The sequence below is a fragment of the Suillus paluster genome (assembly GCF_016628075.1).
Source record: "Suillus paluster strain FC165 chromosome Unknown EDB91scaffold_3, whole genome shotgun sequence".
NCBI classification, from domain to species: Eukaryota; Fungi; Basidiomycota; class Agaricomycetes; order Boletales; family Suillaceae; genus Suillus; species Suillus paluster.
The window spans coordinates 448,863-471,953 of record NW_024537563.1 but is presented as its reverse complement, the minus strand read 5'-3'; the positions used below and the strand labels follow the sequence as shown (position 1 = coordinate 471,953).

At 48.8% G+C, this 23,091-nt stretch overlaps 12 protein-coding genes across 12 annotated transcripts; 6 read left to right on the top strand and 6 right to left on the bottom strand.

Annotated features, from left to right (window-relative positions):
• Positions 1-330: 330 nt before the first annotated feature.
• On the bottom strand, positions 331-1,404 carry EDB91DRAFT_1044206 (putative methyltransferase-domain-containing protein; the record flags this gene model as incomplete). The annotated part of the gene is made up of 6 exons (XM_041313108.1): positions 331-405; positions 466-516; positions 575-734; positions 782-859; positions 918-1,054; positions 1,105-1,404. The coding sequence occupies 6 exons, from the start codon at positions 1,402-1,404 to the stop codon at positions 331-333; spliced, it is 801 nt and encodes a 266-aa protein (XP_041183012.1).
• Positions 1,405-1,570: 166 nt separating this feature from the next.
• Positions 1,571-2,755, top strand: EDB91DRAFT_411871 (uncharacterized protein). Its single transcript, XM_041327175.1, has 2 exons — positions 1,571-2,567; positions 2,629-2,755. The coding sequence occupies exon 1, from the start codon at positions 1,930-1,932 to the stop codon at positions 2,557-2,559; it is 630 nt and encodes a 209-aa protein (XP_041183011.1). The 5' UTR covers positions 1,571-1,929; the 3' UTR covers positions 2,560-2,567; positions 2,629-2,755.
• Positions 2,756-5,181: 2,426 nt separating this feature from the next.
• On the top strand, positions 5,182-6,018 carry EDB91DRAFT_1077399 (uncharacterized protein; the record flags this gene model as incomplete). The annotated part of the gene is made up of 3 exons (XM_041314931.1): positions 5,182-5,208; positions 5,264-5,568; positions 5,625-6,018. The coding sequence occupies 3 exons, from the start codon at positions 5,182-5,184 to the stop codon at positions 6,016-6,018; spliced, it is 726 nt and encodes a 241-aa protein (XP_041183010.1).
• Positions 6,019-7,214: 1,196 nt separating this feature from the next.
• Positions 7,215-8,297, bottom strand: EDB91DRAFT_1333086 (uncharacterized protein; the record flags this gene model as incomplete). Its single annotated transcript, XM_041325419.1, has 4 exons — positions 7,215-7,358; positions 7,696-7,731; positions 7,775-7,943; positions 7,981-8,297. Coding segments are annotated over 4 exons (666 nt in total), but the record flags the coding sequence as incomplete, so codon positions are not given.
• A 159-nt stretch (positions 8,298-8,456) lies between these two features.
• Positions 8,457-9,391, top strand: EDB91DRAFT_1242651 (uncharacterized protein; the record flags this gene model as incomplete). The annotated part of the gene is made up of 5 exons (XM_041322214.1): positions 8,457-8,603; positions 8,659-8,728; positions 8,780-9,072; positions 9,127-9,240; positions 9,296-9,391. 5 exons carry the CDS (start codon positions 8,457-8,459, stop codon positions 9,389-9,391), a joined length of 720 nt encoding a protein of 239 aa, XP_041183008.1.
• Positions 9,392-10,501: 1,110 nt separating this feature from the next.
• On the top strand, positions 10,502-12,067 carry EDB91DRAFT_1215009 (adenosine deaminase/editase; the record flags this gene model as incomplete). Its single annotated transcript, XM_041320808.1, has 6 exons — positions 10,502-10,945; positions 11,006-11,371; positions 11,424-11,540; positions 11,596-11,695; positions 11,754-11,828; positions 11,893-12,067. The coding sequence occupies exons 1-6, from the start codon at positions 10,555-10,557 to the stop codon at positions 12,065-12,067; spliced, it is 1,224 nt and encodes a 407-aa protein (XP_041183007.1). The 5' UTR covers positions 10,502-10,554.
• Positions 12,068-12,289: 222 nt separating this feature from the next.
• On the bottom strand, positions 12,290-14,044 carry EDB91DRAFT_1234105 (uncharacterized protein; the record flags this gene model as incomplete). Its single annotated transcript, XM_041321172.1, has 9 exons — positions 12,290-12,500; positions 12,561-12,699; positions 12,748-12,930; positions 12,981-13,075; positions 13,126-13,231; positions 13,254-13,432; positions 13,487-13,620; positions 13,679-13,848; positions 13,912-14,044. The coding sequence occupies 9 exons, from the start codon at positions 14,042-14,044 to the stop codon at positions 12,290-12,292; spliced, it is 1,350 nt and encodes a 449-aa protein (XP_041183006.1).
• Positions 14,045-14,451: 407 nt separating this feature from the next.
• EDB91DRAFT_1043458 (ATP7, subunit D of the stator stalk of mitochondrial F1F0 ATP synthase) lies at positions 14,452-15,263 on the bottom strand (the record flags this gene model as incomplete). The annotated part of the gene is given in 6 exon segments (XM_041313064.1): positions 14,452-14,489; positions 14,542-14,623; positions 14,676-14,765; positions 14,829-15,099; positions 15,113-15,168; positions 15,234-15,263. 6 exon segments carry the CDS (start codon positions 15,261-15,263, stop codon positions 14,452-14,454), a joined length of 567 nt encoding a protein of 188 aa, XP_041183005.1.
• A 198-nt stretch (positions 15,264-15,461) lies between these two features.
• Positions 15,462-18,268, top strand: EDB91DRAFT_1099243 (uncharacterized protein). The gene is made up of 9 exons (XM_041317125.1): positions 15,462-15,946; positions 16,012-16,247; positions 16,307-16,412; positions 16,561-16,736; positions 16,786-17,032; positions 17,092-17,123; positions 17,180-17,227; positions 17,283-17,354; positions 17,410-18,268. Exons 1-9 carry the CDS (start codon positions 15,735-15,737, stop codon positions 17,961-17,963), a joined length of 1,683 nt encoding a protein of 560 aa, XP_041183004.1. The 5' UTR covers positions 15,462-15,734; the 3' UTR covers positions 17,964-18,268.
• Positions 18,269-18,334: 66 nt separating this feature from the next.
• Positions 18,335-20,233, top strand: EDB91DRAFT_411230 (uncharacterized protein). Its single transcript, XM_041327173.1, has 2 exons — positions 18,335-19,811; positions 19,866-20,233. Exons 1-2 carry the CDS (start codon positions 18,617-18,619, stop codon positions 20,177-20,179), a joined length of 1,509 nt encoding a protein of 502 aa, XP_041183003.1. The 5' UTR covers positions 18,335-18,616; the 3' UTR covers positions 20,180-20,233.
• Positions 20,234-21,357: 1,124 nt separating this feature from the next.
• EDB91DRAFT_411244 (uncharacterized protein) lies at positions 21,358-22,118 on the bottom strand. Its single transcript, XM_041327174.1, has one exon. It carries the CDS (start codon positions 21,991-21,993, stop codon positions 21,550-21,552), a length of 444 nt encoding a protein of 147 aa, XP_041183002.1. The 5' UTR covers positions 21,994-22,118; the 3' UTR covers positions 21,358-21,549.
• A 442-nt stretch (positions 22,119-22,560) lies between these two features.
• Positions 22,561-23,052, bottom strand: EDB91DRAFT_1099228 (uncharacterized protein). Its single transcript, XM_041317124.1, has 2 exons — positions 22,797-23,052; positions 22,561-22,740 (listed from the first exon to the last, which is right to left on the bottom strand). Exons 1-2 carry the CDS (start codon positions 22,909-22,911, stop codon positions 22,634-22,636), a joined length of 222 nt encoding a protein of 73 aa, XP_041183001.1. The 5' UTR covers positions 22,912-23,052; the 3' UTR covers positions 22,561-22,633.
• Positions 23,053-23,091: the final 39 nt, after the last annotated feature.

The window sequence follows — 23,091 nt, the reverse complement described above, 5'->3', positions numbered from 1 at the left end:
ACTGACATATGATATGACTCTCCAAGGTCAAGACTATTCCACCACCACCATAGTCGACCCAGGTGCATAGAAGTTCTTCGGACACCAGTTGCATACCCGATTGTATCATATGGTACATACGTATACAGTATGTTGACAGCCTTTATTTCATTTTAGCCCTAGAACAACACCTAGAACTGCTTCGGATAAACGATCACATCTCAGTTACGCAACGCTGCACTATGGAAGCATGCACCATCGGGGTACTCCCCGCACCCATCTCTTGAGAAGTAACGGGATATTGAAATTACTCCAGTCCAGAAGAGTGGTGATTCGGTCACTTGACAAGCCTCATGACCGCTTTCTTAAACTTAGGAGCGAGATGGCTTCGCGGCCGTAGATTTCGCGATTTGGGTCGTCCTCCACCTTGCAAACACTTGTGATCAATCTCTTATCTGAGTCAAGAAGCCAATGCGGATCTCGTACCTCTTCCCAGGTGAATTTTTTCTTTAACATTGTAAAGAACCGTTTGTCCGCCTAGTATAGGCCAGTGCTATGATGAACACCTCATCAAATTAATTGATCTAATGCTCACCTTACGTCTTTTTTTGTAACAGAGCAAGATTTCTGTACTGCCACTGACCGCCATATCTGATAAGGTCTGGACCAAAAGAGGGAAAGCGGGCTCAAAGTAAACACAATCTGCTGCCAGTATCAGTTCAGGATGAGGTATCTCCGAGGGCAGTGTCTCCCCCCTGGCAGAAGGTCAATTTGCGCAGCGTCCTAGGCAAGTCAAAATCACCAATTGAGTTCGCATACCGAGACACAGGACTGCAGGTTGTTCAACGCCACATTTTGGCGCATGATATCCAGCAATGGGCTGAAAGAATTATTTCTTCACTGAGACAACTGAAGTAATAAGACGTGCAGGCACGAACGCTTGATCAGTGATCCAGGCTGTACCACCGAGTGCGCCTGCTACAAGACCGACCAGTCCTGTCCCACTCCCGAGTTCGACGATGTTCTTGTCTTTAAGATATCCGATGCCTCGAAATGCGATGTAATTTGACAGGACCTGCATTGCATCAAACGCCTTGTTCTAGCATCCAGAACAAAGGAACACACCTCACCAGCCGGCCAAGCAATGCCACCGCAGCCATGAGATGCATCAACTTTGAGTGATATTGACACAAGCGGGGAGTCCACAGGAAACGACAATCGGATCGTCTCGCCGAGGATAGACCGTGGCTGCGAAGGCACGACAGCAGTATCTTCATCATTTCGATTGAAGTCGCTGGTACCAGTCCTAAGATGCCGCAAGGGGTCTAATGCGTCGAGGGCCTCGTCTAGAGCAATCTCATTTAAGCTCGCTAGTGCAGGTGGATTGTCAAAATGCAGTGATGTGGGTTGGGATACAGCTATCATGACTGCCCTGACACTAGCGTTATAAGTTCTGATAAGTATCAAAGTACAGGAGCTAGTACACTTCCAAGTTACTTGAATTCGCTGAAAGCTTCCGGCGGTATCGCTGCTTTTGGAAAATGTACCTGGCTCTTTCAGACACCACTTAAGACTGATAACGCTTAGCATGAAACTAAGTACATATAAGTAATGCCTCCCGTCGTGGCAGCCGATGATTGGCTTCTTTTACCTACACAGTTCAGCTCGCCGTCTACACTGGTGACCGGACCCACGGGAACATACCAAACTTGGCAATCTACGCATGGGACTCATCAAGGAACCAGTGCAATTGGCATTAGAGCACGAAGCCATGCGATTAATCATCTCCCTCCGGTTTCATGACAAGTCGGTGTTAAATCAGTGCCACAACTAGACAATTAGGGTGTCATCTCGGCAAGATGCCTCACTTGTGCGAATCATCGGCTTCGCAGAAATGATATTGATGCTCGCAATCTATATAGCGCCCAATCCTCTTTGCTTCCCGCATTCATGACATCTGCAAAGATGCAGTCATCCCATGCAGACAATATCGCCCCTCTCCCCTTATTCTCTCCGCGGAAGACCTCTAGGTTGCGGGGACCGCGCCCATGTAGCTGGCTTCAAACGGCAACATCGGTGAGAGAAGAATCTGAAGAGAGCTGGTCATGGACGTGTCGGCAGGTTGGCCTGTCCAGAGCGTCAACAATATGCTCCCGCACCTCTAGCGACTCTTCTCTATCCAATCAGTCCAGTATCACTTCCGAATCCTCGTCCCCTTCAGCGTCGTGTATTGACGACACAGAGAGTTTGCCATTTGATCACAAGTCGTCACGCATACATAAACGTCGCTCTCAGCGGCTAAGACCATCGGGTCCTCGACCTCCATCCACTCCACATTCTCCCAGTTCTCCCGTGCGACCGACTCTTTCTGTCAATACATCACTAGTACAATTACCTCCCGTTCCCCTTGAGCAACCCGTCCTTCCGCTGGACCTGGCGGGGTTCCCACACATTGCCCCAACTGAACCTACGACACCCGCCCCTCAGTTACCTCCAGCGATTGCGTTTTCACCCTCAGATATACTTGATTGGGACACAATATTTGAGGTTTTAGCTTTGGAAAGTAACGCCATAGTTTGAGCTTGGAGGTACGAGTTCATTACCAGCATTGCAATCACAAGCAAATAAACTGATCACTCCATTGGATAGCAGTTATTAGACTACGAATATCTCGCACCCGGTCATATAGCATACTCACGCTTTTCGTGGATACGCTCGCGGTCACGAATACTCACTCCATTTTACGAACTCATGATTTGGTGCCTAATTTCTCGCAAATTAATAGAGGCGGCTTGTGGTGTTAATTTAGTTATGTCTTTCTTCCACGTTCCTTTTCACAAGGACGCGGCCGATCACCAAAATCCCCACATTATACCAAGACGTCAACAGCGCGAGACCATGATAATGTACTTAATACAATGTAGTATGGATAAAAATGTACACAACATATATATACAGCAACGCTAAAAAAAATGAAGGGATGAACCAACTACAGTTTAATAGAGAACAAGACATTATTCTAGGCAATGAAATTGAAGGGAGGAAACGGATGTAGCGAATCGTTTGTTCATCAAATGCATACCTAGGGAAAGTGCACACTGCTCCCGCGGCCTCCGAACAATTACAGGGAGATGCCGTCCGCGTCATCTGTTACCATAGTCTCTGTACATATATTACTAAAGTATAAATTTTATACCAAGCCACAGGAGGAACAATTAATGCTTTGATAGCAAGGATGTCATATGTTCATAATTATTTACATAATAACAAGTGCAGATCACGGAACACCAGCCCACCTAATCGTGTCTTATACAACTCGACTGAAGGTTCCCCAACTGGGTGGTCAGTCAGACGATCAGGAGCTCACGCGTTCCGCTTAATAGTAGACCACAGAACCATGGACACTACGGTAGGAAGTGTCATCGTGTGAAGGACGACGGCGGCTCACTGTCACAGTGTGTGCAAACCTCCAGACTTCCGCAGCATACCTCCATTCTCAGCGATTACTGACTTTATCATCCGCAGTCTCGAGGTGCATTGCTGGTGAACGAGTCGGACCCCTGTGTACGAAACCGAAATTTACATAAGTAGTAACCATACAATCTTGAACGTCACAAAGACTACTTACTGAAAATCCGTCAACTGGGTTAATTTTGATGCTGCGAATATGACTGCATTGGATTAGTCTTCGTAGACACCTCCGTGGGTCCAGCAGGAACGGAAGCGCATCGGATACTTACATGTACATATATTATGCGAACCTGGTCTGACTCGGAAAGTTGTGTGGCGAGCAAAGATAGACAGGTATGTCAAGCAATGATACGACTGCCATTCGAAAGGTTAGTGGCATACATGTTGGCAGTTCTGCGGCCTAAGATGCGAAGAACGAGGAACGCTAGTGTCGTAGAACCACTCGCGACCAGGAGCAGTTGTCGGGTTGCGGTTAATAAAGAATGAACGATTGTTACAGTCTCCCTTCGTTTGTTCGATGTGCACAGGTGAGATTAGGGTTGCAGCCTCTCACAAGTCGCGTGCATGTACTGGTTCTGCGCAGCCGGGGGGACTGGTATTCAGACTTCAATTTGAAAATTACGTCATATGCCACGTGTTAGCTCAGCGCTGAAGCTTGTTTTTGTGTTTTGCCAGGTCTTGCCTAGAAGGTTTACTTCACAGGCCCTGAACCCGTCTACGCAAGTACTGTTAACAACTTTGAGAAGGACTTAAAGAGAAACCTACAGCTCACGTGTCACGTCTTGACAGCGTCTACCGACATCGTAGCGCCTCAGGCTCGTAGGCGTGGCGCACAGGAGCCACCACCATCACATGTGTTTGCCTCGAGGCTTTGGAGACAGTTGGCTATGACGACGCCTCTCCTGTAGCCTCATGACTCCATGCAAACCGGATCATAGTGACCCCGGGCCCGTCAAGAGCCTCGAGGCGTCCCTCTGACCCATTCCTGAAACCGATCTCGGTGGAGAAAGCGGAGTCATTTCGGTCTCTCATCGACTCTTCATGTGATGCTTTGACTTCCTTTGGAATTAAACGCGTCTTGAACTTTCGCGTGCTTTTCCATCTCCTCCGAGTCCGAGAACGGAAGGAAATTTACTATTACTAGGTTGATAAGGGGGGAATGGGAGGCGCATCTTTCTCCAAAAGCTCGTGTTATCTGCAATCGATGAACTCTATGTGCCGCACTCTAACGGTTTGGCTCAAAGAAGTCGACAGCTGATTGATTCTTATCATTTCTGAACATGCGACCTAGGTCATCCAGTTCATTTTTACAAAGATGGTGAGTTCTCACATCGCAAATTTCGTTAAATTTAGCAGTTCTTCTGTAACCCCAGACGGCTAGAGTCTTTAAGTCATTGTGATCACTAGAATGGGTCCTCAACCCAAGATAGCCAGTCACAAGCGCCGCAACATGAGTTTTTATGGTTGATGGATTTTGCACAAGCCTGGTCCAGACTGTTGTTGAATAATAACTGATTTTCTATTCCTTTAGATCTTTAGGTCTCATTCTTCACCATCTTTCACGATGTTATATTTACGGCGGTATGGCGCGGTCATTGCAGCAGCGGACTTACTCGCTGTTCGCAACGTCTTGATATCAACCCAACCAAACATCTCCATATATCACAGCATTCTACGTATCCGATCTCAATCCCAACACAACCGACACATCATCTCTCCTAAAGCACGATCATGGTTCACTACGCGTACATCAAGAACGTACGTCCAAAATCAATTCTTCGATGTTTGCAATTTCCGCTAAATCTTCTTATAGATCAACGATGACTGGTCCTGGCGATACGTGATTGTCTTCGCCAGCCGCACAGTTGCCGATGAGTGGTGGCGTGCCGTGTCCACTTCCACCAACACGAAGTACTCGGACAGTGTCAGGCGTGTCACCTCCCAATTTTTCACCCACGACATTAACCAAGCGAACGCCGCCTACTCCATCAATGACGCCCAGGTTGCGTCTAGGTTCCTTGGAAAAGTGTTTTTCACGTTACTGCCAGAAAGAGATGACGGTCGCGTGTTGAGCGTCATTCCGTCGTCAGATTTTGCGGATCACGTTAGCGGGAACACGTGAGTTGTTTCTTTGCAGGATATTTCACATTGAGCTGATAGCTACCATGTCGAAGTTTCTTCATCCGCTCCAAAGTCTCTCCTAACGAGTACTGGTACTGTCCTGGATCGTCCACTGGCAACGTCACGCCTAACTCCAAAATCTATGTGTCGCGTACCGAACGCACCCGCTTCCGCGTCCGCCTGATGAGCGAGCGCAAGGATGCTACAGGAACCATCATGATCGGCTCTGACGAGATCGCTATCACCTTGACTTCCGCCAAGCTGTCCGTCAGAGTCTCCCGTAGCTGTCATTTGATCATTTCGAAAAGCCCTGAGCCGGGGTTGAAATTAAGTGACCTTGTGAACGGATTCGGGGTGGTGACTCCCTTGCTGGAGAGTGATCCTGAGAGCGAGGACTTGAAGGAGCTCTTCAAAACAGATGATGGGGAAGAGTGGGAACTCGTTTGAATTGGTATCATCGACAAAGCACTTGAATATGAACGCAAAATTGATTTGTTCTGTTATGATGTGACCGTGATCGAAACAAATGGACAACGACAATATGACCGATTGCGTATTTTTTGTTGAAACGCCTGGGACTGTCTCCCCTTGGCAGCACTTTCCACTACTGTTGGGTGTTGAAGTGATATCTCGTTTGGACCCATTGAACGAGGGAAATTTGTACTTGAGCACCGCGAACCTCAGCGCTCGTCCGAAACCTGCAGTGTCAGTGTGTAGTCACGCTTGAGATTTTGCTTTCTGGTAAACTCCGAGCGCTGTGTCAACTCATACAAAAACTATTGGATGACGTTGCCTGCGAGGCACGGGCCTTCCTTACAGCCTTGATCTCGCAACGGTCAAAGCAAATATGAGACTCCGAGAAAGTGTTTTAGCAACTTGACTTTTATTCGTGGAGATGTACTCAGGGACACATATGTGTAATGCCTACGATAACCATGTTGCGTACGGTTTGCTCTCAGAGACCCGTACGCAACATGGTCACTCGCAGGCATTACAGCTTTGCAGTAGCTTTCCGAAGAACGCAGTTGACTCAGACGGGACTCTGGATGATGGCACAGAAGGTGAGTTCGAGAAGCAGCTGGTGCTCATGGTGATCGCAGTCAGATTCAGATATTATGGCCGTGCTATCCGCTGCAGAAATTCGGTGGCAGGAGGAATGTCGTCCAAATGACTTCCAGTATGGAGCGCCATTGCTCAAATTCTAAGAGCTGATGAACGGCAGTAACAGGTTTTGACTGTCAGCACAGTAGAGTGCTGATTACTCTCAGCATTTGTATTACCATGGCGCTAAGTATCTGGTTGATGTGAGCACCCTTTCTCGGACGTGTCGTGCCGGGCTTGTTTGTCAATGACGTTCTCTCGGGCACCCAGGGCCGTGTTTGGGCACCTCATGAAAGCTGGTGTGAATGAGAGCAAAATAAATACAATGCTAAGTATCATAGACGGCAAACTCACTAATCAGTAAATCACAATATTTAGCAGGAGGCGGTGGATGCCCAGCTGCGGACATGAAGACCAAGACTGTGGTACGGTCTGGGCAGCTCCCGTAGTTCGAGTTGTTACCGTTTGGCTTGCCTATCGAGAAGTATTAGTATTAACCATACCACCACGCTAGTACTTGCTTGTACTACTCACCACCATACCGGCTCTTCCACAAGGACGACCTTATCAAACGGCTGCAGGCGGCTGCTGATATTCGCGGACGTCGGTCCGTGGACCGCATTCCTCTTGTCTATGTCTAATTCTTTCTTTCCTCCTCGAAACGATCGAAGGCTAGTCTCCCCTAGCTAGACCATAATAGAACGAAGACAATTGTAGAATCTTCTTCTGGATTCCCGTATCTCAACCAAAGTACCCAAACCCGAAGCCACGTGCGTCGTGCGTGCGTGCTGCATCGACTAGGATGACTCCGGATTTCACTCAGTGCGCCCTTCGACGGATGGGGCCACGACCCCTTATACAGGGGGAATGATTGTCCTCCTTCTATTGGTCTACCTAGAGGAGATCATGTAGGCCACGACGCGCCCACGACGCGCCCAGGCAAAAGGCAAGGAGCTTAAGTTAACCCTCTGCTACTACGAAAGATCAGGCAGATATCAATCAGTACTGAACTATGCTACTTACAAGGCTGTCGTGGCCGTTTTGTCCGAACTCCGGCCCCTGGTCAAAACCTATGTACTAGTAGCAAGGGACGCGGATGGACCCGGGCCCAGCCAAACGGAGCCGTAATTTCCAATTTCCAAATCTTTCTAGTCGCGTTAACGTTTGACCCGCTGGTCATCTTCTTTAACCAAAATGCGGAAGTCTTGCCTAAACCTTGAGCAGGGAACCCGTCTATACCGGGCTGAACCCCAGCCAATACGCTACTCGAACTGAAAAGAAATCCGCAGTAACGTCTATGTCGCGCACAGGACTCGCCACCATGCCATCATGGTGCATGTGTTGGCCTCGTTGAAGGCTCGTTGGAGTCTTTGGCTAGCTTTGGCCCTAAATTTCGATGAAACTGCTGTAGCATCATGACTCCACGTGATTCGGAATTGGACCAAAGCGACCCATAATTTCATCTCAGCTTGTATCTTCGCTGGTGGATCGAGCTGATATCTGCGCCCTCTTATCAGCCATCCATGAGGCCAAGATCCAGTGGACTTTTTGCGACATGTCTTCTGAAGGTGGACCGCGGCCGGGTCTTTGTGTGGTTGACTACTACCTAGTTTGAATTGTACCATTTCGATCCGGACTACAGCTCCCATCTTCCCACCACCCTTAATATTTGTCCTCGAGGCCATGGGGTACAAGCTTACGGTATTAAAGCCACACCAGCAGATATAAAGGCCTCTCGCATCTGAGACTTCCACCCCTTCATCGCTTGCTTCATTACTGTCAAAATGGCATATTCTCCATACGACTCTCCATACGACAACACCTACAGTCGTCCTCGCAGACAGTCGCTCGGATACAGAGCGACCACCCCTGTTAACTACCCTTATGATCGGCTGGGCGCGACGTACAGTGAGCCAATGCTGCACGGAGAGGTGCCACAACCTTTACCCATGGTCATCAGCATCTACTAACGTTCAATTGTGAAAGTACTATGATCGGCCATCCTACCCTATGTACTCGTCCACACCCAACCGCAGCGTGCATTATCTCCCATCATGTAAGTGCTGGACTGTTTGTATGAATTCAGACCAGCCCTGACCTTTACCAGTGTATGATGATGCAGATTATATGGATACGGGTGTCTATCCGCCTGTCGTGCAGCCCTTGGGAATGGGTAGACCACGTCGATCGTCATCAAGATCTTACTCGCCAATACCACCATCATTTTCGGACCCATTCCGCAGACATAGTGGCATAGTCAAATTCAAGCGCAAGGGTGCCTTCCGGGGCGGACTCACCCTTGGTGAAGCACAAGCCAATGTCCGATTGGCTGGCTGGGACTCGTACTCCTTCAATGACCTCGGTGTTGATCACCGAGGCAAGATCTACGTGAAGATCGCAGTGAGTACAGTTTGAGTACGTTTCCAGCTGAAGCCTTAATTGTCCATCTCAAAGTGGCCTGGATATTCACCACTCAATTACGAGATACCTGTTGACGGGTATGGGGGACGCATTGACCTTCAGTCGTTGGCGCGAAGGATCGGACGTGCGGTTGCACATTACCTTCAGGTAATTGTTCAATGTCATTCACTCAATGTAGAGATTCCTCATGCACCATATCCAGGCCAACGTCATCCCCATACCATGGGATCGCATCGAGCTGCAGCATATGGAAGAGGTCAGCATGGGTACATGGCTTCTCAAGATGAACACCAACTAAGCAATATGCTGTCCTGTGCGTAGCTCTGTTTGAAGCGAGAGACTCACATCGGACTTTTATTTACTATATATCTTCAAGTCCTCGGTAATCTATTCATACTGCAGCTATTTACTTGTCGATGCTTGGTGTATCGTCATCTCTGCGCCCTCCGAGCCCCACTCGGTTGTGCAAGAGACAAAACATGTGTGTATCCTATTATGTCACGAGCTTTGACGAACTTTTACAAGCTCTCGTCTACGTATTGGAAGGGAATGTATGATATACACGATCAACACGACCGAATGCGATCATCGAATACGCTAGGTTTGCAGTCACAGAAGTGCCGATCGCCGCTTCCGCCTCTTGTTGGACTCTCGCTTCTTACGAGGGATGCGGTGTATACCAAGGGCACGTTTCACTTTGATCATCCAGGGCAAATGGGTTTCCCATCCCTATCTCAAGATGATGACACCAGTGCGACGGAAATGAAGACATGTAGACTAACCGTGACGCGAAGTTCCAGCTTCGGATGTTTTTGCTTTGCTGGACGTCCTGGGATTGGGCAGTGCTGCTTCTGTGGAAGGGTCATGGGCATGTTATACTGGGCACATATCGGTAGTTACCCATACCAATGATGACAAACTCACTGTGTCCCCTATTCTTGTTCTTTGAGTTGAAGAAGCGGAATTTACGGCGAGCAGATGCGCGATCTTGTGCGATCTTGTGCGATCTTGTGCAATCTCGTTCATGATGATGTTCGTTTCTCTGGAAAGGATTCATGTTGATTGCAACTTGCAAGCGATCGAAATCAAGTAAAGCTTTGGCAAAGGATAGAGTTAGATTCTTGCGGGACCCTTCAAAATGCATGAGCTATGTATATATCATCCAGAAGCTTCGATGTGACGACGTTGTATACCAGTTACTAGCTATAGGTAAGTGGGGCCCGTATTATGTCCCTCGGAGGAGTTGTTCGTACTCGCGGCCGGGGCGGAGGGCTAGAGTAATCCGTAAAAGGCGGTATTCTTCTAGTAATCGTGTGACTAGGGGACTACCATACTTAATCCTGAAATCTGCCGACGGTGCGAGGGCTTAGATCTGATTTATTTGTGCTTATTTGGAGTAGGAATGTGTTCTTATCAAACCTTGTCTGTCGTAGACGTAGAAGAAACTGCGGCGATCTCTGCATGTTCTCAGATGAGGACACTGCTCTTGTTCATGCCGTTCAGAAGCTTTATGCTTCTCTGAATTTCAAGCTCCCACTCGGAACTTTCACGATTCTGGCTGCGATCGGCTTGACTTCCTCTAATCCTTTGATTCAGCCAAAGATCATCGCACTAGCTACGGGGTGCAAGTGCCTTCCAAGGGACAAGCTTCCACTGAAAGGCGAGGCTTTGCACGATAGTCATGCAGAAGTTCTTGCTCGTCGTTGCGCCATTCGGTGGTTGCTCGAAGAGATCGGTAGAGTGGCATCTGATGGATCGCATTGGCATTCTGCGTGGATATCGAAAACGACAGATGGTCGTTATCGTCTTAAAGACGGCGTTCAGATGATAATGTATATATCAACACCTCCTTGTGAGAAGCACTAGCACTTCGTATTTTGTATGTATCTCATCTCAGCCGACGGTTGTCAAGGTGGAGATGCTTCTATGCGGTTCCTCGCCATTTTCCAAGACGAGGAGATGGCGGCACTGAAGGATGCTTCAGTATTTGCACCTTTGCCCCCCAACATTGCCTGCAGAGGACGGGATAATTACTCCCTTTTTGGAGTTCTCCGTACAAAGCCCGGACGTGCTGATTCTCCTCAGACGTTATCGCTGTCTTGCAGCGATAAAATAGCCCGCTGGAACGCACTTGGGATACAGGGTGCTTTGGGCTCTGCGTTTTTTCACCCGATTTATTTGACAAGGATCATCATTGGCGAAGTCCCGCAAGATCTACATGATGTCGTGAAGTCGGATTGTGAACGAGCGTTCTGGGGGCGTCTGCAAGATATTTCTGGTACATTTTTTCAATAGTAAGACGATACTCAAAATTGAAATGTTTTACACAGGCCTTCCGGAGGGATATAGTTTGAGTCGGCCGAAGGTACAGTTCACGTCGGTTATGTTCGTGCATTCAAAGTCAGCACAAGAGCATTCTTCTCCTGCTCGACGATCATGCAATGAATGTAATTATATATCCATGCATACTTCCGCTGTCCCTCTCAGTTGGATTATCCTCAGCTTTGACTTGGGTCGCGGACTCACCATCGCCGTATGAGGTATTGATAAACGGCCTCAAACGAGGTGTTCCTCCGAAACATCGCTACAAAACAATCTTCTGGTAAGCAATCATTAATTTCCTCTCTAAACTATCTTACGCAATGTTTGGACAATCAAAGGCCCAAGCTCTCCAAAGTCTCCTTGTTTCGCCTGTACAGAAAGACGAAGAGCTTAGAGAACCTGCCGCTTGAAAGGTAAGGACCCAGGGCTATGAGCGGGCAATCTGACAAATGGCACTCACAACTTGATGTTTCGTAGTGAAACAACGACCTACCATCAAGCGAAGGAGAGCATGAACCAGTACCAGATGGCGAAAAGCTGTTTACTAGGGGAAGGTCGGCCTTTTTCGGGGTGGATTCGTAGTGGAGTTCAATGGGAGAACTTTGATTCTAGTAGTGATAACGAACAACAAAGGACTGACATTACGAATTAGACACAGAAACAAAAGCAACGAAGGCACATGTATTTAAGTCCTGTAAAACTCGCGATAAATAATTGGGGTCGGACACATATGGTAGTGGGCACAGTGAATCGATAAGTGGTATCAAACAAGTGGTGGAGCCAAAGGTCATAATTAGAAATCAATATGTTGCGTTCCAACCAAAGCGATTTCTGAAAAAGCGAGAGGCACAAGAGAACTGGGCAAATATTATGCCTATTGTTCCTTATCCTTGTCGGGGGATTCGGCGTCTGAGAGCAATTCGTCAAGGGAAATAGTTGGCAACTTCTGGTTCATTAGTAATGGCGAATTGGTAGTTGATTCACCATCCGTAAATGTGGGGCTTGATCTGCCAGAGCGACTGATGTTGCTATTATTACTGCTGTCTGCAAGCTCCTTTCGGAGTGCCTCCAGTTCACGCTCGAACCTTCAAGGGAGGGTTAAGGTTAGCTTCCTTTCCGAGGAACCCAGAACCGGGGATGCTTACTTGCGACCGAATACCTCGATATAGAAACCACCTCCGTTCCAGACGCTGACAGAGAATATAAAGATAAGGAATGCTCCGCTCCACGCAGGGCTATCATACAACAAGAACACCGCGGGTAATTCAGTAAGGAGAGAGTACACTAAAGGAAAATTAGTATCGCTAAATCGCGACGTCAAATTTCACATACCGAGTTGCCCCAACATGAACGAAAGTTCACGGTACTGTGGAGGAACTGTCGACAAAGCTCGCCCAATGGCACTTCGCTTGTCGTTCAAAAGCCAGGAAAAAGACGTCGTCCGCTGGCCAGATGCGATCTTGGTTCGACGATCCACCAATACAAACTTCCAATACATCAACTGCCAAGAGACATCTAGATGACCGGTCATGTTTAGTCGTCAAAATCATCAACAATAAGCTTACATATAGCACCGCTCATAAGAAGAGCACCCGCTGGGTCGAGGTATGGGAGTGCCTTTAGGGCGGGGAATCTGTCTTCTGCATTTGGATAGAAGTGCCTGTCCACAATGATGAATAACTTGTATAGAGAAGATCGACTATAACCAACCGGATGACCGTGAATGTAAAAGGTGCATATATATGCACGAATAATGAAGTGACTTTGTCCGTGTCATGGAAAACAAGGCTGTTTCTCCAAGTGATAACAGCACTAGCTAGCGAGCCAGTGGGATAGACAGTAACAGGCCATGAAGAGCGCAGGATTTGATGGTAAGAACCACATGTAGATCCAGTTAAGGATGGTGACATAGTAACAGAGGTCGAAAAGGAAATAATGCCATGATCGCTTCTTGTACGTGTAAGCACGAAGAGGAAGGAGATATAGACCTTGTACTGTGTATGCTATATGTATCCATCTGCATACAAGACATCAGTCACTACAAATCACGAGAAACTCTGAGAGTGCGCACTGCGGAGCCAAGCCAAACATCAAGGCCGACACGAGGAGTGACATAACACCAAAGAAGAATGTCACTTTATCACGAGTCCTCACGACTTTCGCGGAATGCCATGACTCCACTAGAGATTGCATACGGGCCGAAACCTGAAATTGACGCGTTCAATCGTCATCAATCGTCATGAATGCAAGTGTCTGAACGTACCTTCAACTTGAAGTTCTTGACTTCACGGTCGAAATTCTCCGCCAACACATCGCTTGATTGCACGCGCTTCTTCAGAGCTTCCTCAGCTTTCAACTTCAACCTATCACTATGCTTCTGTATCTGCCGCTGGAGTAAGTCCAGTCGAGAGTCAAAAAATGTCTCCATGGTGTCTATTGTAACAAGAATGTCAGGGGTTGGGGGTTTCATGGTGGGACGGGAGAGCAAAGGCTTGCCTAGCAAGGTAAAAGCACCTGCCCAATCGGATGTCTCATCTCGTATGAAACGTTCGAAAGGTGCAGAAAAGTAACCGGTCCCATTCCCTGGAGACTCCGTCCTTGAGTTCGGCGACGGTGGCCTTGATATCATTGTGGAAGTTTGAGCTTTGAATCTGAACTATGCGAGCGCAAAGCAAGATGTCAGCAGTGGACGTTTGAAGCGTTTGAAGGTACATAGTGCGTCCACCGCAGACGCGATAAATGGATGCTTACGTCATCACATGTCAATGACATTGTCTGTGGGAGACGTAGAGGCGTCTTAACATTGTCTTCATTCGACCAAGGCCTGGCTACGAGACTATAGAGATGTCTAAGCAAACTCTCAAATCTTATAACTAAGTAAAGGTCTAGACAAACAACTTAGGTTTTGTGGACGAGACTAGAGCAATTTGAGAGAGCAAGTGTATCACAATCTGTCCAAGTATAGATAAGATTCGACTTGGGCGCAATCCAGACAGGGAATGTGTTGTAATGCTCTATGTAAGTTACAGCAATAGCTCACATCAACGAAAGGTCGCCGAACTTCTCCTTGTAGCCTAGAAATATTGCTTAAGTAGAACAAGATGTAAAACAAGGTGATGAACATACCTGGTACAGTCCATTTGCCTTTCTTGACCATGGTCTCGACGGCTTCCAGTATCCGTGGGTGGGCGTTACCGACGTCCTCCACCTAAACAAAAAAAATCAGACTGGGTTTGCAGAATGAAGGATAGCAGGCGCACCGTCAAGTCTTCGAATGGACGAGCCTCTTCGATGTTTGCAAGCGTTGCCTGCAACTCCTTGAGTTCGACGTCAATTTGGGCAGGCGGTCGCTTGCGCTTTCTCAACCTGCGTTTATTCATGAGATAATTAGTCACGGCAGCAGAAGCTTAAACGCATAGAGGGCGTACCGCTTTTGCCTCGAAAGTCTCGATGGCTTTGATGTGGGCATTCACGTCGTACGTGACAACCTTGAACTCTTTCAACAACTTCTCCGCCTCGTCAACAATTGCCTTGTTCTTCAAGACGGAGCGGTAGTGTGCGAGGTCAACAGTCGTGGGTTGAGATGCATATTGCGACTGAATGCGTTGAGCATCACCGAGCCGTTTGCGGAATGCCTGCAAAGCGGCAATGGTATCTGCAAATGGAAAATCATCATTAGCCCAGCTGCATGTTGTACAAGCTGCAGTAAATGCCTTTTCCGAGCCCAAGTGTCGAGTAAATGCGGGTGAAATCCTGTCGGCGGGGAAACGAGGATGAGTATGGTGAACGCGACCGAGCACGAAAAAAATGAGGCTTACAACCGCGGCCACTGCTGCTTTTGATGCCATGGCTTATAGAAAGGCAGAAAATAACACAGGTAGCTGGGATTCTAGAGGCACGCTTTGGCCACCCACAAATAATGCTGCAAAGGACGTTGGACGCGAGAGTAGACCAAGACTGCAACGAGCGGAGGTAAGGCCGGGAATTGCCGATCCCGTTCATTCCGACTCTCAACGAAAGGTTGAGCTTAGTCTTGTACTAGTACCACAACTTGTACTATGATACAACAGCACACTTCAAATATTTCTTTCATTCGTTTCTGCATTGCCTTGGAGATTTTGTTCTCGTTTGCCGCCTGGGAGATGACACTAAACTGAATTAAACCCGATTTCGCAGTCATCATTCAACACTCTCGTAAAAGCTTGTGAAGTGCTTGTTCTAGGAAGCAAGGCTTAGGTTACAACGTCTTCCATTGTCCCTTGGCTGCCTTGAAGCAACAAGCAGTCGATGTCCTAGTGTGAGACCAGAGAAGTACCAGTATGCGGCCCGTCAAGATAAGATACTGTTATAACTTTCTCATCTATACCGTTCCCCAATCACCTGACGCCCTTATCTTGCACCGCTACCCATATAAAAACGGCACGTACGACATGACCTTCTCCTCGACCCTTTGTCTGTGGATTGCGGACACAGATCGAGGCAGTGGAGCTCGTGTGAGAGCCTGGATCAAGCTTAGGTTAGAGACGTATATGTGAGTCAAGCAACGCCGTTACCAACTTTGACTTAATTTAGACTTAAATACTACTCAATTTGTAGGAATTCTTGGATGGACGGCGTCGCTTCTACCCTTGCCAATGGCAATGTTATCATAGAGCAGTTTCGTGCTCTGGGACCCCTGCCCAGTGTCCTCCTTGTCCTTGCCGCCACCGCCATTTTTGTGACGTACAATTTCGTTCGGTCGAGAAAGAGTCGTGTGGCACCCTCAAACGCTACTCATACAGCATCCGTCACTGAGAAAGATAGGAAGATAAATAAGAACCGGGAACTTGGCGGTATGTTTGAAGAATTCGCGGTGCATGTTGGGTGCATGCGGTGATACTCGTTTTAATAGTGTGGACTGCGGAAGAATTTGAATATCCTGAAATTGGACCGTGCCCCTTCCCACTGAAGGATGTGCGCCCTGTACCATATAGACCGTTCCGATGGGGCGAATATCAGTAAGTATTTCACCATTCATTTATTTTGTCTGTTGCCATGTAAGATCTGCACACGAATCTGTGTGTTGGCGTGCGTACGGACACAATTGATCATTTTGTATTCCGTGATTCCGAGCAGCTAATATTTCTGCCGTCTCTTTGAATGCAGCATCACAATGGGCATTCGCACCATGCCCTGGAGCGAATGGATAGAACTAGACTCAACCTACCCACACTGGCAGCGTGTACGCAAGTTCCGCGTTCGCACGCGCGGGCAGGATGCCGTGCGCGTTCTTCCTACCCGAGAGGATGAGTCCGTCAAAGTCAACGGCGGTGCATGGGCAGGTGTGTTGTCTCTGGAAGGAGGCGTTGAATCTGTGCTGATAGGCCACAGCGAAGGAGCTCGTCTATGAACTCGCGGAGTACCTTCCACGGCGATACCCTTCGAGTTTTCGAATAACACGACTTCCGGATGGTGCATCAGCGCCATCCATTGGTGGCATAACGCTGGCTTGGGGACAGCAACAGCCTGTGAAAACTATCGAGGTGGTGGAAACAGGAGAGAAATTTGATTTGGGTGTACTGGAAAGTCTAGAAGATGTTGAGATGGGTGAGGAGGCAATGAGGATTACTGCAAGGCTGTGAGTACAGTCCCTACGCTCACAGACTATGTGTGACATTCCTGATCTGGTGTGCTTAGTGTACAAGAAGACATGGCGCTCATGATCGAGGGTATAAGACTCCCACACCACCTTGGGTGATAAATCTCTGAAGGTTTCTTCACACAGGCACGGATGGCAAGTACTACTTCCAGGCAGGTGCGATCTGCATTCCAGGTAAGTGCAAACAGCAAACTGCAGGAGTGTTCCCAATAGCCTTTAAAATCTTCAGGATTCTGGCGTATGCGCGACAAGATCGGAATGCCCCTGGACGACATTCATACTTCAGGAAATGTTCCGCAGTGTAAGCCTACCCATCATATTGTTTGCTGTTCAGGCTGATACCGGCGGGCGCAAAGTCAAAGAAAAATTGCACACCAGCATGGAAAGGTTCTTTAAACGGATGCCAGTGGACAAGCCGGTCATTCGAAATAATTATTTCATACAAACTTGCAAACCGTCGGAGGTGTCGCACGCCGACGGTGAGCCTCGACTGGACGTCGAGGAAGAGAGCGCTTTCGATGTCGATCCAGAGGAGCTGGGTTGGTCAGAATCGACGAACGGACAAGAGGACACATTTTTGCATGGACACGGGCATGCTGCACAACCTGCAACTTACCTCGCGCCGTCGACACTACGCCTCCGATCTGAGCGGCAAACCCTGCGTCGGCTTCCTCGTACAGGAGCCATCGTGTTTGGGATTCGCACGTACTTATTCAAAATCGAGGAACTGGCTCGGGAGCGAGGAGTGGCTATTCGGCTGGCAAGCGCTATAAGAAGTTGGCCTGATGATGTTGGGGTATACAAAGGGCGTAAAATGTATCGTGATGTGCTACTGAACTACCTAGATGAGTGCGCAGCGCGGGAAGGGAATGATGGCGTGGAGGAGGAGGGACTAGGATACCCATATTAAGAGATTGTGGTGGTCAAGGGTGGTCATAAGGCGCCGGGGTGGTGATTCGTGAATGTGAAGCGGGGTAAATTGTGCGGATCAAATGTAATAATATTCGGAAGGGACGATGTTGCTTCTTGTTGCCCTGACTGCCACGTCGGAAGTTTGTATAGGAGAGCGATAAGTAACAAGAGCGGGGTAGTTAGTAGTTGAGAGCTCGCTGTCGACGAGGATTGCGGACGACCGATACCGCGTGTCAAAGTTCTACAAAGAGAAGATATCTAAATTAGGGGTATAAGAATTACAAATGACGTGTCGGATCTGCGATAAGTAGCAAAAAGAAATGATTGCGTTTATCGAGCGTTTATTCGAACTCCGATTCAAGTTCAATATAACACGAGACTACGTCAGACGTCGTCATCCCTTCCTCTCTTCAAGAAAAGTTGGCCAATATTACGCACGGGCCACAAGACATACCGGAGTAGCGGCTTCGTGCCAGCGGAAATCAATCACAATAGCAGATAACTCATTTTTAGCGCTTCTGAAAAAGCGCTTTAACGGAGCGGTGACACTGTGTCGTCATAGGTCAATATCGCAAGCAAAGTCTTAAACTGACAAGTTACTGCGGTCCAGTTCATCTTTTTTTCCTACGTGGTGTTGTCGTCATCGTCATCATGTCCTCTACTCCTCCCAAAAACGGCGATACATCAAAATCCCCTGACGTCAAACACCCTCAACCGCTCGTTAGACAGACTAGGTCTGATTTTGACCTCGAACCTAACCCATTCGAACAGTCCTTCTCCCGCCCTTCCCATGTCCGCCATACTTCGCGTTCTAAACGTGACTCACCAAGTCCGGCATCATCTAAATCTCATCATGATAGACCAACTTCTGCCGCGTCCAATGCCCATTCCAAGGATGGTAGGTCTGCTTCTCCCAGACCCGTACTTCCCCCTCTGGCAGCAATAGCTTCTCCAAGTACAGATCAGAGTTATTCCTGGCAATTCTCTTCATCTCTTGCCAATTCTCTGCGTGCCGGTCCTCTGTCACCCGCCATGCTCGCTGGCCCCCAGCAGGGTTCAGACTCCGCATCCCATCTACCCTTTGACACCTCATTCCGAACTGGCCTAACCCCCCGCACTGGTCTCACTCCCCGCACAGGACTGACACCAGGAACCGGTTTAACACCCCTTGTGGGGGGTCCAGTCTCCTTTCCCCCTCCCTCACCAAATACTGCAGCCTTCCTTGCACTCATGAATAATAATGCAGGCGCTAATTCAAACGCTACCATCACGCCAAACACACTCAGTGCAATCACAGGTGTACTCGGCTCCTCGTCAGCGCAGTATAGCTCTGTCACACATGCTCCCACCACGAGCTCTCATCTATCTACATCCATCACTGCCAATCAGGAAAGCGGTGACCCTCCTTACCTCAGCGCATCCTCTGCCGCAAGCACTGCTGCAAATGGCTTATATCTGCTTTCTCAGGCTCATCAGGAGCTCACGAAACGTGAAGAAGCACAAGCACGTGCTAACAATGCGGCACATGCATCCGTAAATGGGAGACGTGGTACAAAGCGCAAGTCTTATGACGCCGCAAGCCCACCACCTCAGCCTGCTTCCACGGCCCGTGCGCCGTCTCAGCAGCAGACTGCTCCCGTCAAACGCGCACGTGCTAACACTGTAACTAGTGTCAGCACCAATGGCCGTGGTAAAGGCTCTACGGATGAGGACGACGACGATGAGGACGACGAAGATGAGGATGATCAACCGCATCCTTCTCAGAACCCCGGGGGGCGGAAGCAGCCAAAGAAGCCCGAAACAGAAGAAGAAAAGCGACGCAACTTCCTCGAACGAAATAGACAAGGTTTGCCTTTGTTTAACAATATTTCCTTTTCAGGTGACTGAGTTTACCGTTTAGCCGCCCTTAAGTGTCGACAGCGCAAAAAGGCGTGGCTTGCGTCGTTGCAGGCCAAGGTCGAGTACCTTCAGACCGAGAACGAGCGGCTATCGTCCGCTCTCGTCTCGTCGCGCGATGAGATCTCACGGTTATCTGCCCTCGTTGGAGGCGCTGTCATTGGACCAGGGGGACCGACTGTCGGTCCAGGAGTAGGGCCACCACCAGTAGCGGCCAACGGTGTGGCCACGAATGGCCAGCCGATCAGCATGAACATGAATCTTGTGGCCAAGGGCGCACCGGCCGCCACCTCTGGCCGCGCGAGCTACGGGTATTAATGCCTCAAAGCTTATGCCAGTCCTTTCGTCTACTTTCGTTCATGGTGTGTTGCGCTATACGTTGATACGCCACCGCTCGTGACGCATACAAACTGCATAGGATTGTCGTTATCTTATTATCGCATCGTCGTCGACACACGAGAAAGACATCGATGCACCTCCTTCAAGTTGCTTGCTTACTCTGTCTTCGCATAGTCCTCGCATCATCACTAGCATTTTATTTTTCACCATAGTTCTCCGCATACCGGCCTGCAGTGCGTCATTCGCACTCGCACCAGCGTACACGTCCGCCTGCCTAGACGTCACCTTCCTTGGCATAGCTTGGCACGTTGCCATACCCGTAACCCGACCTCCCGAGCTCCATACACTGTCCGCAAAGAAAATATAAATTGTACGCTTGTTCAATGTGAAGTAGGCGTTATATCATACATGTATCATACATACGTACATCCTGACCTGATCACATACAGAGGCATCGGCGCGCGCACATGATAAGCGTCGTCCTCGGTTGTAACGAGGCAGAAAGGCTAGGAAAAGTCTCGAGGAACGAATTGGGTTTGTACAAGTAATTTTTTATTTCTAGAGGCAAAACACTTCTTTCCTCGTTATCGCGATTCACCTGTCAGCTAGAGCCAAGCTGGCCAGAACAGGCCAGAGCGTCACGCGTCCGCGTCAAGGGTCGAGATCTTTGGTAAGTATTAGTGCCGAACACATCCCCGCGCCGCATAAGTCCGTGCATCGGTGGCGTCCGCGATCTTCCGATGGCCATATCACACAGCATCCGCCGGCAGCGACTGATACGCTCGTTCCCCACAGTTCAAATGAACACCAGTAGTAAGTCAGACAGTGTCAGAGTCGCACCACATAGTCGGTACCCGCTCGCCGACGATGACCCGTTGTGGTCGTGCCCATAGGAGACGGACTGCGGAAGACGGGACCCTGAGGCCTCGAGGCCTGAAGGCGCGATGACGTCATGTAGATCGTGGAAACGAAAGGTGCCAGCGCAAGGGGGCGACGTACTTGGGACGATATACATAATCCACCGTGGGCATGTCTGGGTTTCACCGCATTTCACACCCCGCACAATCGGCGTGGGGGTAACCACCCAATCTAATAAGAGTATCACAGGTGAATTTGAGGTGAATACGTGTTGTGTTATCGGATGTTGATCCTCTCAAACAGATGATGCGGATAAGGGATCTATGCAAGGACGACTCATATTTTCAAACTCACTGGACTTTTGACTAAATGGTTCTAAGGCGGATCAAGGAGCACAAGCCTGACGATCAAATTCCAGTCAAATAATCTGAAGTGAAGGAAATGAAAATTTGCACCTTGGAGTCGTCAGACGAAAGCTATAATATAGAGGGTTATGCATCGAACAGACATTGCTCGTTACAAATCCTTGCAGGCCATTGCCACAAGAAATTCCATGCTTGTGCGCAAGTTGAGTAAGACTCGCGGCGGTGAACATGTTCGTTTGCGCCTGCGATTCGCGCTTCTCTACATCCTGTCTCAAAGACGAGCTCGGGGTCATGTAGACCCATCATCGTCAGCAGGCTCTGACAAACCATGAACAAGATCGACGACGGGATCCAAATCGAGCCAGGCGTGTGATTCGATACTTGTGCCGGGTGTACACATGCTACGTAGCACGCGGGCACCGAGCACCGTGGACATTTCACAACGCACGTTGTGACAGGCAGCGGTGGGTAGATGGGGCTGCAAATATACTGGCAGGTACCCTCTTGTAATGGAACGATCGCAGCATATGACAACATTAGGAACAGAGTCGCGATCAGATTCAAGAGCATCCCATTCGCGTTCGTCGGGTGGGCGCAAATCACAACGAAGCTGGGCGTGGCTCGCTGGGAGAGCAGACTAAAGTGTCTTCACCTGCACATGCAGATCTATAGTCCTCAAGTCGCAAAAGTGGCCAACCAGTCTACTGCATGTGACTCGGACTCGTGTCAAAGACCAGGTCTCAGTCACCTTCGACACATGTCTCGGTAGAAGACAACATTTCCCTTTCAACGATCAGCCTCAACAACATCTCTAGTAGTAGATGAGCTCGATGACTACCTGCAGCAACCGATGGAGAATACCAAATACCCGCTGCAGTGGTATCCGAATTTGCACCGGATGGCGCTTGATTACATTCCGGGTAAGTTGTACACTGTTACTAGTCACTCATGCGTTGCACACCATAGCTACCTCAACGTCGAACGAGTGTTTTTGCAAGGCCGGCACCGTCTACACTTCACTTGAGACTACATAATGTGGTATGTACCCGCGGGTAAATGCAACACCGCTGGTAAGCTGCCATACCGCGGGCGTATGGTACGGTGTTGACAGGTACGGGTACTAATTGTTTGTGAGGATGTGATATGGGATCATCGATTTAAAGATCCCATATCACATCCTCACCAACAATGCGTTTCTCCTTTGTCCTCGTCATTGTGGCTGCTTTGACAGCGTCAATATCTGCAGCATCAATACCTGCCAGTGACGAAAATGTCCTTCTTGTGCTTGCATAGTAGACTGCAAACACTGCGATCGGCCTAAATGCGTGAATGTGAGTAGTTTCAAATGTCCTGTATTTAACCACATGACTCACCGGCGTGGTAGGTCTTCTTAGCATGCACTAGTTGAGCCCAGCCGCTACGACAGGTGACGGAGAGGGTAGTGATGCCGAGGAAGAGAAATAAGAGGGCTGGTGGCAAATTGGCCATGGAACCCAAGGTGTTCTGACTTATTTGAAATCTCTCTACCTCGATAACTTATTCTGCTGCAAACGACTATACAGTTTTGTCGGCCTTTTCCGTGTGGCTGACCGCCTGTCATTGTCGTGTCAACATGTAACCGCGATCCGCACCATCCGCTCTTAGACGTCGTGGACTGGTGTTCCCACT